We start from the raw sequence: 14,965 nt of genomic DNA on the forward strand, positions 1-14,965 counted from the left end.
AACACATGGACAGATTATTCGCAGCAATTGTATAATACACTCTTTTGCCAAATGTATGTGAACACCTGACCGATCACATCCATTATCGATTTAGTCCACTTCACATTTATAATAACCTTAACACTTCTGGGAAGGCTTTGGAGATTTGTGCCCATTCAGCCATAACAGCATTACAGTTGAGTGCAGTCAGTGGGGTTGAAGTCAGACAAGACATGTCTTAAGTAAATAGCAAAATAAATCATTAGTGCCCAGATAATGTTGGTTTTAGTTCTAGTAAACAAATTCATTCCTAAAGATTATCTATATGAGTACTAGATGTTCACTGTCTGCATGAAAACTCACTGACCACTTTATAAGTACACGATATTAATACTGGGGAGGGCTCCACATTTCAACACTCATGCCACAGTCAAAATCACTGAGGTGATATTTTTTCCCATTCTGATGGCTGATGGTGAAGATTACCCAATACTGCCGGTCCATATGTACATGATTTCATGCATTGCACTACTGCCACACATTTGACTGCTTAGATAATCACATGAATGAGTAGGTGAACAGGTGCTTCTAATAAAATGATCTGTAAGTTTAGATTAGTCACATATTCTACTTAACATGAACATACTGTCTCTGACAAATTGTCATATGTGCATTTTTATTCTGACAGCTGCTGTGACTGACTCACACCTCACAAGATTCATCACTCAGAACAGTCAGTATGATTAATCAGCAATCAGACAATCACATACAGGCCTACAGATGCCTTCATAAATCAACCGCTCACACAGTATTATCAGCTAGAACATCCAACCTCAGCAGGTTCACTGACCTTTTCATAAGCAGACACTGTATGGTGAGAGTAGCTTAAGGGACAGCATGCCTTTGCTCTGGCAGTTTATTGTTAATCTGATCTAGTTGACTGTTGATTTGGGAAAAAATCATGTGCATAAGATATGAATGTGCAAGAACGTAGGGCATTATAGATAGTAGCCATATGAACCAGACAGCTAATGTAGTAGCTTAATTAATCAACATAATAAAATTAAATTATATATTACAATTGGCTCTGGACATCTTACACTTTAGCTATGATTATTATAAATGTTTTTTTTATAATAATAAAAACAAAGTCAACAGATCTTTTTATATGTGTGTGCTCGACCTTTTCTGAAGATTCAACCTGTGGTTCTGCACCATTAAACACAAAACCTCTAATGAAAAGTATGCATTTCTATTGGGGTGCCGGATGAAGGCTCACAAGTACTTAACATGTAATATTATGCTGATGTATTATAGTTCTGTTTCATTTTGTTCTGGATCACCGGGACCAATCCCCTACTAATGGAGTATTCTTAATAACATGGCCACTAAGTATAGAGCAGATGCTTTGGCAATACACTTAAAGCTGCACTAATACAGCTGGAATATTTTGACTGATTCTGAAGAAACCATAATTTATATTATGTTTCAATTAGTCAGTAATCGAACACTATTTAAATTACGAGCCTTTCTGAATATAAAAAGAAATGTTTTGTGTATGAACCCCACCCACTATCTATCTATCTATCTATCTATCTATACCTCCTTCCTGTCTAGGTTCAAGTAAGTTTTGTTTTTTTCTCTAGTCAGCGCGCGCAAGGGAAACCATTTTACACATCCCATGTCAAAAATACGACATACATTTCACGTGTTGAATTTTTATGGACTATTTTTTTATTTTTATTTTTTTAATTTTAATTTTTCAAATATCTCTGACTGTCTGGCTTTTGCTTTTATTCAAACCCTTTCCCGGGGTGGAGAGAGTATGGGAAGAGAATGAAGCGTATGCCATTGGAGCCACGTGACTTTCTGTGGTTACATGACCATAAAAAGTCTTCAGCAGCCCTTTATTGTAAGGCTGCGAGAGATACAGGGAACGTAGGGAAATGGCTGACAGGGAAGAAAACCAAAGGCTTTTAAATGAGTACGATTATGGAGACAGAAGACGCATGTCTCCGTTTTGTGACCCGAATCATTTACTCCACCGAATTGTCGTCCTTGTTTTTATGTGTTTTTTGGGATTCGGTGAGTTCTTTCACTTCAGTAGCACTCAGCCATGTTTATGACTAGTAGACTTATATTACGTAGATATTGTCACAGCTTCCTGAAACGTGATGTATTTAGTGCTAGATTGCTATAGTATAATCTTATCTAATGAATTAAAATATAATGCATTTTCTACTTGCTCGGATTCAGGAAGCTACTTCTGTTATGACAACCCGGCAGCTCTTCAGAAACAAGTCATCCAGGTTAGAGGGCTGTTTTATTTTTCTTTGTTTATTAGCTGTGTGAAAGCTATTTTTCATGCTTTTTTTGGTAGGAAATCCTCTATTAAGGTTGATTTAAAGGTAGAACTGTACAGAGTCAGATCTAAACATGAAATAGCTGATGATGTATCCACAGAGATAGCATCACGCAATCTCGCATCAATATGAATAATCTCCAAGTGATGCTGTTGAGGGAAACAACTAGAATTTATGAATCCAGTCGATATATATTCTGGTTCAGATGCACACGGATTAACCTCAGATCTACTTCCACTGAAGCCAGTTAAAAGTAAAATACGCAAATGCTGTAACTAAGACCTTGAATGACCCATCAGAGAAGGACTGCTCGGTCTAATGAGCTCCAACTAGAAAGCTTGTTATTATGTGATAATAATAGCTATGTTTTTTGGGCAACAACATTAAAAAAAACAATTAACGATTCCTGTGTGATAATGCTCATTTCTTTTTACATTCATATTTGCACACTATATGGCCTCCTGACCATTGAACTTCACGTGTCCAAACATGTCCTGACCACTGAACTTCACATGTCCGAACTTTGTGAAGGCGTTCCACTAGCTTTTAGACTGTGGCTGTGATGTTTTCTGCTCTTAAGAGCACAAAAGTTGTTCTAAAAGACATGGCATGAAGTCTGTGTTCAGTGGGGTTGAGTTCAGGACTCTGTGCAGGACACTTGAGTTCTTCCACTCCAACCTTGACTAGCCCGTGTCTTCATGGAGCTCACTTTGTCAAGCAGGACCATTGTCATGCTGGAACAAGTTTGGGCCTTTTGGATTCAGTAAAGGGAAACTGTAATGGTACAACATACAAAGACAATTTTGTGATTCTGACTCTATGGGAAGACCCATATATTGGTATGCTGGTCAGGTGTCCAGATAAATTTGACCATGTAGCGTATGTTGTTGATCTAAGCTGAAGTTCGACTATTAAAATATACCCATGCAGGCCTATGGGGTAATTTTAAATCTGTGAATAGAGCAAACATCCTAAAACTATTTTTCATTTAATTCAGAATCCCGAATAAAGTGTTTTGCTTTGGTCATTAGAATAGCTTGACTTTTGCTTATGCTTAAAGACCTGTCAAACAATCCAAATAGAGAGTAAAGCTGTGATGTGTGTCAGTTATGTTTCCGTCGGATTTGTTTATTGTTAAAAAATGACCTTTATATATTTTTTCCTGATTTATACTTACAATTCATGCTGTGGAATGTATGTAAAACAGGTTCCTGGTATCCTGTAAGTTATAGCAGCCATAACCTACAGCCATCCCCTTACCAGCTTGTAACCCCCCCCCCCCTCTTTGTGAATTTTTGGAGGCATGACATGCATGTCATAAATGTTGTCATTTTCACTAAGAAACCACAACAGCTTTACCTCTGCAACTGACTGTACAAAGTGCTGACACTGGAGAATCCTTCCCAAAAAATGTCTAAAGAAGTGTCTGCTTACATTTAACCAAATATAACATGAAAAGGGATATGAGAGATTCACGTCACATGCATGTATGTTCTGGTTTCTACCACTGCTGCAAAGTCTTAACAAAATCTAAACGCGGTGTCTTTAAATTTCCCTTTTTAAAAGTCAGTCTTTGTTTATGTACTCTTTTGGTTAGCCATGGCTTCCTGTTTCACTTGAAGGTATAAACACACAGAAGTTCAGAGAGTGAAATGAGATAAGGTGTAGTTGAACACACTATGGCCTGGGCAGTGTAGATAAAAATGGCTTAAAACCTAAGCATAACTTTGCTTTATTAAGAATTGTAATAGAAATCGCGACTCTGTCTGTTTTTGTTCAGGAAGCAAGGATATGACACGTTGGTTTACTTCCTGAGCGGAGAGACACATAAAAAAAAAAAAATAAAAAAAAAGATTCTTCGTGCACTCTTAAAAAAAATCTCCCAGTACCTCAAAGGATCTTTGGATGGTTTTGATGCTTTTGAAGGGATCTGTATTTCTCTCTTACACATTCTGCATAAACCCTTTTTAAAGTTGTCCCCGTGGGGGCAAGCAGAAGAACCCTTTATGGTTTTAGTTTCAATGTTGGGGTTTATTTTTCTTCAAGAGTGATTGATAACAAAGAGATGAATATAGTTATCCACTACTCGTGACCTCTCTTCTTGCTGCCTTTTAAACTGGACTTTTAGTGCTCAAAATTGTTGCTTGCCAAGGAAAAACAGTATTTTAAAATGTATTTGATAAATATATCAACATTTATCAACACATAACCATCCTGTACATTTATATTGACCTCGTACGACTTAGAGAAGGTCTGAGTTTTGCCGTCACTTGAGATATATAAATATTAAAGTGCAATTTACTCAGGATTCTGCCCTTTAATAATGAAAACTGTCTTAAACTCCAGCTGCTGTCATCATTATATCTGGCATTGAGCTGTTGAATTTGTAATTAAAGATGACAATCCTCTCTTTCTCTCTCTCTCACACACACTCCATTTATCTTTCTCTTAATAGGATATGCAGTTAAACACCTCCAGATTCATGCAGCTTTATGCCTGGTACTCATGGCCCAATGTATTTCTCTGTTTTCTGGGAGGATTTCTGTTGGATAGGGTGTTTGGCATCAGGTAAGTCCCTTATCATTGTATTTGATTTCAACTAATTTAAAATGATACGATTAATACAGAGTGGACGAAAAGTCAGGAAGCATACACGGATACTGTGAGCAAAATCATATGATAACACGATGTAACCGCTGAGAAACTGTGTAGAGGGTAAGTGTGAATATGTAGAGCATATGTTGTATATGATATTTACAAAAAAAATGATATATACATAGTTTTACTGTCAATGGATCCTGAATTTTCAGATGCCTTGTAAATAAACGATTAAACAAACCACTAAAATTTCAGTTTCAGGGTTAAATATAGAGTTGTAGTCTGCATGTCACATTCAGTGGTACAGAACCACCCAGTTACATTTACATAGTTAGTAGGTATTAATTGACACTGTTGCTCTTTCTAGGATGGGAACGGTCATTTTTGCGCTCTTCGTGTGTGTTGGACAGGTAGATCCATATCCATATCCATAATTCATTTTAAAAAGTACTGATGCCCCTATAAAACTAATCAAGCAAATATTTGACATACAGTAGTGTATTATAATATTAATACTTGAGAAAAATGTATGTACAACTATGGCACACTGCATACTTCCTAATCCATGATTGTTAATATGGTGACAAAATATTAGTGTTATTTTGTCTCTTTACTATTGAGCTGAAATATCTATCAGAATATCCTCCAGACTGGTGACAAATTAAAGGACCGTACACAAAGGATCTTGGCATTGTGCTGAAACTTAGCACTCTGAGGTGCTTTAGTGCACCTTGGCATGGATTCTTCACATCTCTGGAATGGTCTTGGAGAAATACAACAATGCTGTTCCAAATGATCTCCCCAGCAATTGGTGTTTTTCTGATGATTGCGGTGGTGGAGAGTCAATTGGGTTGAGGCCTGATGAGTTGGACGGCACCGTGGCACCATATGCACTATTTTCATCCTTGTCAAATAATTTGGTGAATTCACATGCCTTGCAGATGGGGGTGGAGTCATCCTGATAGAGACCACTTCCAACAAAATAGAAATGTTTCACCATAGAATAAATCTGATCAATCTGAAGTGACAGTTTAGTTCTTAAGGGACAACTGGAACAAAGCTGTGCCAAAAAATCCCTCCACAGCATAACCGAGGCGATGCCCTCCCCCACCCCCCCTTTAATTTGTCACTTGTCTGTAATTTTATACCCATATGTAAGGGGCCATATGTGACATTACAATCCTCCTCCTGTAAATGTTAACACTGTTAGCTGTGTAACAATAAGAATATTTCATTTAACGAAATCTGTACAATTTCATAACTTTTTTTTTTTCCAGGTCATATTTGCCCTTGGTGCTTTGGTCAACCATTTCTGGTTGATGGAATTTGGACGCTTTGTTTTCGGGTAAGGTGCATCTACTTGGAGGAAACATCCACTTTTTCAATAGTGGTGATTGAATTGCTTTGAACATACTTTTTCTCAATCTGCAGTATTGGAGGAGAGTCTTTGGCTGTGGCTCAGAACACATATGCAGTGAACTGGTTCAAGGGGAAAGAGCTTAACCTGGTATTCGGCCTGCAGCTCAGCATGGCGAGAGTGGTGAGAAAAGATGCATGGGTGGCTTCTGGGGGGAAAAAAGGAAGGGCCTCAGGCAGTAAAAGGATTTCTGTATAATTTGTTCCATTTTGGAGACCAGTTTAGTCTAATCTTGGGTTTGGTTCCCTGTTGAATCCAACAAACATGGTGGTTAGCATTGTTTAATTCACTATTGATTAAAATACACTATATTGCCAAAAGTTTTGAGACATCTACCTTTACATGCACATTAATGTAATATGGAGTTGGCCCGCCCTTTTGCAGCTATAATGGCTTCAACTCTTCTGGGAAGGCTTTCCACAAGGTTTAAGAGTGTGTTTATGGGAATATTTGACCATTCCTCTCTAGAAGCATGTTTTTTGAGGTCAGGCACTTATGTAGGCCTGGCTCACAGTCTCCGCTCTAATTAAGAGGGGATCTGATTCTGTCGGGTTGAGGTCAGGACTTGGTCATGTTCCTCCACACCAAACTCGCTCCTCCCTTTCTTTATGGACCTTGCTTTGTGCGCTGGTGTGCGGTCATGTTGGAACAGGAAGGGGTCATCCCCAAACTGTTCCCACAAAGTTGGGAGCATGAAATTGTGCAGAATGTCTTAGTATGCTTTAGCATTAAGAGTTCCTTTCACTGGAACTAAGGGGCAAAGCCCAACCCCTAAAAAAAAAACAACACATGAATTCAATGACTTGGAGGGGTGTCCCAAAACATTTGGCAATATAGTGTATATTCTTAAGAAAAACCCTGTGATTCCAATATGAAAATGAGACCAATTAAGGCTGTTATGTAGTAATTCACTCTTCTTTAGTTCTCTGTTAAAATCTCATACTGCTCGTTACTTACATTATTACAATAATGAATGAAAGCTAGGGTGCTTGATAGGATTGACCGAAAATAAGGATAGTAAGGATAATGCATTATTTACCTTGAGAGTTAATTGTTAATAACTTTGTTTGCATATGTTTGGTTCCTTATAGGGCAGTACAGTGAACATGAACATCATGAGCTGGGTGTATGATAAAGTGACAGACATGTTGGGCTACACGGGTCACTTCACTCTCGGAATTGCACTCATGATCGGTAAATGGCCATACCAAATGCCAAACAAAAGTATTCTGGGATAGAATGAAATCATCTACAAACTATTTTCTAGTACAGTTAATAGGATCTCATTTCTGTTAAATCTGTGATTGATCATCTATTGTGTCATCTATAGATAGCTCACTCTCAAGCACATCTACATTAACCAGTGCAAAGTATTTGTCCTGATATAGTGTTACCCACTTACTTCCACATTCATATCATTTAATGCTCAAGCTTTAAAGCTTGAGTCTCAAGTTACACTGTCAGCAAGGGCTTGCTTGAAAGCCGTTTTGACTAGTATGCAGGAAAAAAAAAAAATGAAATCAGCCTGAGAGCTGTCACATCTCTGAGTTTTCGGTTTCACTTCTGCTTTGTTAACCTCCTCACATTCAGCTCATAAAGCACAGGCCAATCCTTTCCCCTTCTCTGCTTAGGAATTTGTTTTGTAAAGTTTCTCTTCTCTCTTTTTATTTTATTCATCATTAAGCAGTTAAGCATTAAGCAAACTCATCACTCCCGTAATCAGAGTTTGTTGCAACATTTGACTTTGCATAGAAACAGAAAGATGGTATGATTAATTGCTTGTAACTTGTACTCAGTAGACTGAAGGTCCCTGTTGCAGACATGTCCACCATGGAATCTAAGTGTGGTGGTATTTATGGCTGTTTAGCTGATTATATCTAAGAGGAACTGAACTATTTGGGTTTGTCTGTGTGACTTTTTCAGCGGCCTCGACATGTGTCTTATCTCTGATCTGTGCTCTGCTATTGGCCTACTTTGACAAGAGGGCAGAGAGGATACTCAACAAGGAGCAGGGAAAGACTGGTCAGTTAACCGTGTGTGTTTTTATGACCAGTATACTATAAAAATCAAGGTGTTCGATTGCCTGCCTGTGTAAGCACCACTTGGAATGGATTGATACACAACGTATATTCTGCTGAGCCTAGTGCCTTTTTTGTGACCATATTACATGCAGCTTGGCAGTAAGGATTAGCACCCATTGGGGACATAATTACAGTCTTTCCTTCAACCTTGAAAGCTTTTCATACCTCCTCCTATACAATGCTGTCAATATAATGGCTTAACAGGGCATTAAATGGTGCGATAGGAAAAGGGAAGTGATTTTGGCTTTTTATTATTATTTGTGTGTGGGTGTATGTAGGTGAAGTGATCAAACTGAAGGATGTAAAAGACTTCCCTTTCCAACTGTGGATGATCTTCATCATCTGTGTGGGATATTACGTGGCCATCTTCCCATTTATTGGCCTGGGACAGTAAGTGTGTGCTCACTCACACACACACGTGCTCACTCACACACACACACACAGTACTTTTCTTTTTCTGTTTTTCATTATTATAAAAATGAACTGGGACTCTTTAACATGTTTACCATCAGTTCTTATGCTTTATAAAGGAGATGGTTTAAACATGAAACTATATAGGGAACTAGAATAATAATTGATGTGTGCTATTTGAAATTTATGGCCCAAATGATCATTAAGTTTAGCTCTTGGACAAAAACAGAAACATTATATGCTCCCACAAGCAGTAGTAAATTGCATAGCAACAGCAGACTCATATTGTTGTTCTCTAAACAGCACCGCTCATCTAACAGGCATGTGTTAGCCAAATGAAAAAATGAATAGTCCGTATTCTGGCTGCAGGCTGCGAAAACTCAATAGCACAAGTGGGTAAAAATCTATGTAATAGCCATAGAGTGGACAAACAACACAACAAACATCTGCTGAGGCATCCTTTGGTAAAATGTCAATAATCATTCAGGACATGGGGAAAAAAACTAAGAGGACTGACAGCTGTTGCTTTAGGTTAATATGCACAGCAAAAGAAAAATCAGTATGGCAGATGAATCCAGTGTCCAAATCCAAAGCTTGTGCTTTCCTCTATATTCTGTTGCCTTTTTATGGAAATTGCTATTCGATGCCAGGTCGCATTTCCAGTTTCTGCATGCTGTGAAATCATAATATATGATGTTTGTGTGGGCCAAAATGAGCAAAAATAGTTTTTTTTTTTTAATACATTTCTTTCTGGCTATCTGACTTTACTGTCTCTTCTTGGCAAGTTCCTTAATATTTTGGGCTTTTAGACAGATGCAGATCTGAAGCCCCACTTCCTATTCTCTACCATGACTACTTTTGGATCTTTATTTAGTCCAACAATAAGCCTTTCACGAACCACTGACAATCAATTTCATGTGCTACACGAATTTGCTTAATTAATTTCACTAAAATTGCAGATCTTTTATTTTGGCATCAGGAATAAGTGCATCCTTAGATAGTCTTGATTTGTATTACTGATTTATCCACCTCTTTTGCAGGGTTTTCTTCATTGAGAAGTTTAACTTCTCTCCGACCCAGGCGAGATTAATTAACAGGTAATCTCATATGGTAATATGACACACAGAGAGGATTTGAGATATTGAGACAATGTTCCTAAAAATGCATAAAATGTTTTATTTCTTGTGAGGCCATTTTTATTATATAAGATTTCATTATCTTTTCCAGCATTGTGTATATTATCTCAGCTCCAGCCTCCCCTGTGTTGGGGTTCATGGTGGATAAAACAGGCAAGAACATCACATGGGTTCTGTGCGCCGTGGTCGCCACGCTGATTGCTCACATGATGTTGGCTTTCACCTTCTGGAACCCCTGGCTTGCTATGGTAACAATTCCTTCATTCATCATTGTGGTGGATCTGGGTTTCCCAGAAGCACTAGATTCGAGTTGGCATCACAACCAGAATGGGAAGCCAATCCGTTGCATGGTTAATCTCGATCATGCATCTCAATAGCTTTATTAAAATGCACGATATGGACATGTTTGTTTGTTGTAATATTAGTTGTGTGAACCTTTTGTTGTTCCCTTTTAAAATACCAGTATCTTTGCAAATGACAGGCTCTGCCTCTGTGACTGTTGTCCTGTCTGTATAGGTGTACATTTTGAATTCTTCTCCATAGGTCCTCTTGGGTGTGTCATATTCGCTGTTGGCCTGTGCTCTCTGGCCAATGGTGGCCTTTGTAGTGCCAGAACACCAACTGGGGACAGCATATGGATTGTAAGAACCCCTTTTACTTTTTCTCTTTTTATACAGTCCTTTGAAGTTACTCTTGATTCCCCTGATGGATAGAGAGAGACAAGTGAAACTTTGCAAGCTGTATTTGGCAGATGTCTCTAAAATATGGTATTATGTAAAGCTTAGTCAACGTTATCATTTATTCTCTATTCTGACTCTCTCTCTCTCTCTCTCTCTCTCGCAACAGTATGCAGTCCATACAGAACCTGGGTTTGGCACTTATCTCCATGGCAGCAGGATCCATTCTTGACAGCAAGGGTTACCTCTTCCTGGAGGTCTTCTTCTGTGCATGCATCTGCTGTGAGTGACAGTGCAATGTGAACATTAGACGTTTATATATCCTGCATGTGTAAAACCTATCATCAGTATGTATGTATGTTTTAGAAAATATTTTAGAATGAAATTGGAATACCATGTCCGCTCTTCAGTTTTTTTTTGTTTTTTTTTTCCCCCTCAACCATCAACTTTTTTTGCTGGTGGATCAGGGTGACAAATTCGAATAAGTGAATTATTGGTATGTTTCATAACAATGACCAACAACTATTATCTTTCCTCAATAGGACCGGATGGTTATATGGTTGTCTCAACTGCACTAATAGGGTAATGGATATAAAAACATGTAATGTGTGCAAATTGAGCTCCAATATGGCCATGACAAAGAAGTTTCACATGGCTAAAAAATATTGCCATGTGTTGGGCACATGAGAACAGTCAGGCAGATGGTGACTAAGGGGGGAAAAACTGTCCAGTTTTAGAAGATGGCCGTTAAAATTGAACAGGGCATTGGACAAAAAGCAGCAACTGAACAAGTGCCTTTTGAATTACAGTTGGCATTGTGTGCTGTGGTCAGATGACTCAAACCCAAACGTTTTTAAATATCAGCATGTTTGGCAACAAAAGGGAACTACTGAACTGATCAGAATTGAAGAGGGAAGCAAATGTATGACTATAAAGGATCTTAAAATGTTCTGAACGTAGTTGTGGCCCAGCATGTTTTTGCAATGCATCATATAGTTGAGTTTAAAATATCAGTTATTACACATTCTTCTTATATATTGCTTTTTGCTTATTTTCTTCAAGGGTGCCAAATTTTCGAGGCATGATGTATTGAGTTGTCAGTTTATTAGGCATTATATAAGTGTAATATGTTGTTTTTCTCTTTAAACAGTGTCTCTGATGGCAGTGTTAATGCTTTACTTTGCAGACTTTGTCCGAGGTATGTTCGACAGGAAGCTTCACCAGAATGACCTTATTATTATTATTATTATTATTATTATTATTATTATTATTATTATTCAATTTCTCACTCTCACCCCATGTTTTTAACCAGGTGGAGACCTAAACCTTTCGGCCTCAGCCCGAGCCAAACTCCAGAAGGGTTCATCTGCTGAGTCAGAGTGAGTTCATTATGGTTTGGCTCCTTACCTTTACCACTTTTCTCATTACAGCTAGAACGCTTAATGACCTCTAGGGACATCTTCATGCTCAGATAATGCAAAGTTATGCAGAGACAGAGTCAGAGACAATGCAGCCAGGAACTGCATTGTTAACTACTTTAATGGATTTTCATCAGAATTTGAAAAATGTATTTGAAGGTATGGGTTTGTTTTTGTTTTTTTTTTGGTTAATGCACTCAAGGGAAAACCCAAATCCATGCCATGTACTGGGATTAGAACTGATTACCTTGGATCTGTTTACAATACCTGTACATGGAAATAAGGATAACTGATATTTAGGACATTATAGAGTTTATGAAGTGAATATTAGTAAGCTAAAATACAGTAGTGCTGCATATCAGGTATGACTTCAATAAGCTAACACCTGTGAAGTACAGTACTTATTACAAGATGGTAAGCTCCTCACCCCCTGTAATCACCCAGTGGAGACGATGCATGTGTTTTGTACTGTAACAAAGCCTGTGTGCTGTGTTCCAGGTGATAGCTGTTCAGTCCACTGGCTCCACCCTTCCTGCTGTGATCTGTCTCACTGGACACCTCAGCCTGGCAATCACCCACCAATGGGCATTTCTGCACTACTTACTTCTCTTCATCACACTGACCAATCTAATCTCATCACAGGGGTATAGGGGCTTCTCTATAGCCTTTTCCCTGCAGATAGAACTTGCTGTGTTACATGTAGAATTGTACAGATGGGATGATCTCGTTTTGTCTGGTTGGGTCATGCCAGAGAGGACACTCTCTTACCTCCACCTCAGGGCAACTGACACGCAGTTATGCACATTGAAAATACCACTTATTTTATACTCTTGGTATCATTTAGGGTCCATTCTTTCCACAGACCTTTGCACTGGTGAATCTTCACCCACTGGAAAACTTAATGGGATGTAGTTCACAGGTTCACAGCCTTGTTGCGGCTCTTTTTATATGACCTCACTTGACAGATGAGTTTTTATTTCTGGTTTTATTTTTTAGAGACTTTATTATTTGAACTGCAATTTGTTTCAATCTTAACAGCTTTTCAGATTACTTTGAAATGTAAATAGTGACCTTACAGTTGCATGTAGTGAAGCAATCAGCATGTGTAGTACCTACTCCACAGTATATTCTCTGCATTATAATCTACATGGTATTCATCAAGAAAATTAATTTGGTATCATAATACCAAATAATGACAGTAATTATACAAGGTGAATGTGTTCATTCAAAAGCGTGTGAGCCTCAAAAGATTTATCAGTACTCTTTTGGAATTTTTCAGACTTTTGGACATTTGCCATAGTGGTTTGTTTGGGGATTTTCGTATTCAAATGAAGGATCATAGGAGCAATTTAGGGATGCTTTGTCCTCTTAATTTATAAACTGTATACATCTATACAAATTATTAACTTTTTTTTTTTGCTCTGGTTAAATCAAATTACTAATGTTAACAGCAGATATGCTTCAAAATGATTCCCATATCTGCGCATTTCAAAATATATTTATGTTGATTAACCTTATAGGACTTTCTTATGGGCCTGGCAGCATGTTCCAGTTTTTAACATGCTTTGGTCTTTCAGGAAGACGCTCAAAGTAAAGCGAATATAAGAGGGTTATTTTAATAGGTTGTTATAAATTGTTATAAATTTTTTTTTTTTTTTTATATATATAAATAGGTACACATTTTTGCTTAGCCGAATCCACGTCATACTTGGTGTTTTGTACAACCCATTTCCTTCACACCTACTGCTTTTATTAACTAGCTAGCACAAGGAAGTAATGAAGATAAATCAGCCCTCATGCTGGATGTAATGGTAATCTTAAACAACTTCATCCATCTTATTTGTGGTAGGTTTTACTTGTGAAGTCTGCTTGATTACTATCTAAGAAACTAGTGTGTTCCAGGGGAAATAACAAGGAAATCAATGAGGGTGTGTGTTAAGAACAATAATGAAATGCGGCCCCCCCCCTTAAAACAATCCACGTATCCAGGATGTTCAGTCATGTTTGCTTTGGAATCTGGGAAAGAATCTGAATTTTTAAACAGTGCTTATCGCCTACTGGTTTGCCTTTATTAGGAAAATTTAGTGCACTTCTATACAATTACATAGCCTCTTAACCTTCCCAGTGAATAGGAATGCTTTGCCATTGGGACAGAAATCTTGGATCAAAACTCTTTTTGGCTGCACACTAATCGTTGCAAGTGAACTTGTTTTTGCCTCGTAGCATAATGATGAATTGCCAAAACCACTGACTGACTCTACTCTGCAATCTCCGAGAGAGGAATAATAATGGGTTGTTTTGAAACTTGTCAGTAGTCCCATTGGGATTGAGCTTTTATCTTGCTGTTAATTGTTTAATATGGAAACGAGTTACTGCAGTTGGGACTATGTAATCAGGTTGATTAAAGACCTTTGTGAAATGTTTGTAAGGGTGAAGGACTCCCCATTGGCAAAGTTGAAACACTCTGATATGATGGTGGATGTTGAGTCATGTTCATGATTCACACTGAAAATCATTGCCTCAGGAAGAGGGTTTTGGATTAGAGCTTGCAGCTTTTTGTATTCAAAAGTGGCCTCAAGGCTGATCTAGAGAAATTAAATTAGACTTATTTTTGTACTGCATAAACTCTATTGGAAGAACCAATAAATGATAAAGTGATTTCACATTGCATTGTGTCTTTTGTTTGCTTGGTAGTCTGTACATCTTTTCTTATATTATATTTTAAAGCTTACTTTGAATTCTCTATCCTTTCTGTGTATCTCTTTTTGCTCTCCCTTTTTCCTTTCTCTCCCATCTCTCTCTCTCTCTCTCTCTCAGGGTGGCACAGCCACAGAGGCTGAAAAAGAAGAAGAAGCAGCAGGAGGAGCAGTCTCATTTCAAACCCC

At 37.9% G+C, this 14,965-nt stretch overlaps 1 protein-coding gene across 1 annotated transcript; it reads left to right on the plus strand.

Moving 5' to 3' along the window:
- Nucleotides 1-1,839: 1,839 nt before the first annotated feature.
- Nucleotides 1,840-14,745, plus strand: mfsd1 (major facilitator superfamily domain containing 1). The gene is made up of 16 exons (XM_058418766.1): nucleotides 1,840-2,064; nucleotides 2,236-2,288; nucleotides 4,798-4,910; nucleotides 5,308-5,350; nucleotides 6,218-6,285; nucleotides 6,372-6,480; nucleotides 7,449-7,551; nucleotides 8,281-8,379; nucleotides 8,717-8,828; nucleotides 9,890-9,946; nucleotides 10,077-10,233; nucleotides 10,529-10,626; nucleotides 10,832-10,944; nucleotides 11,813-11,860; nucleotides 11,975-12,041; nucleotides 12,579-14,745. The coding sequence occupies exons 1-16, from the start codon at nucleotides 1,926-1,928 to the stop codon at nucleotides 12,580-12,582; spliced, it is 1,383 nt and encodes a 460-aa protein (XP_058274749.1). The 5' UTR covers nucleotides 1,840-1,925; the 3' UTR covers nucleotides 12,583-14,745.
- The last annotated feature ends 220 nt before the right edge of the window (nucleotides 14,746-14,965 follow it).

The sequence above is a fragment of the Hemibagrus wyckioides genome, linkage group LG20 (genome assembly GCF_019097595.1).
Source record: "Hemibagrus wyckioides isolate EC202008001 linkage group LG20, SWU_Hwy_1.0, whole genome shotgun sequence".
Classification (NCBI taxonomy): Eukaryota; Metazoa; Chordata; class Actinopteri; order Siluriformes; family Bagridae; genus Hemibagrus; species Hemibagrus wyckioides.

What these genes read in the sequence shown, in the direction of transcription:
- mfsd1 (XM_058418766.1), top strand. Translation starts at nt 1,926, where the DNA reads ATGGCTGACAGGGAAGAAAACCAAAGGCTTTTAAATGAGTACGATTAT. An exon ending in CAGGCGAGATTAATTAACAG is followed by an intron (nt 9,947 to 10,076) that starts GTAATCTCATAT and finishes TATCTTTTCCAG; the next exon opens with CATTGTGTATATTATCTCAG. An exon ending in CTTCTGTGCATGCATCTGCT is followed by an intron (nt 10,945 to 11,812) that starts GTGAGTGACAGT and finishes CTCTTTAAACAG; the next exon opens with TGTCTCTGATGGCAGTGTTA.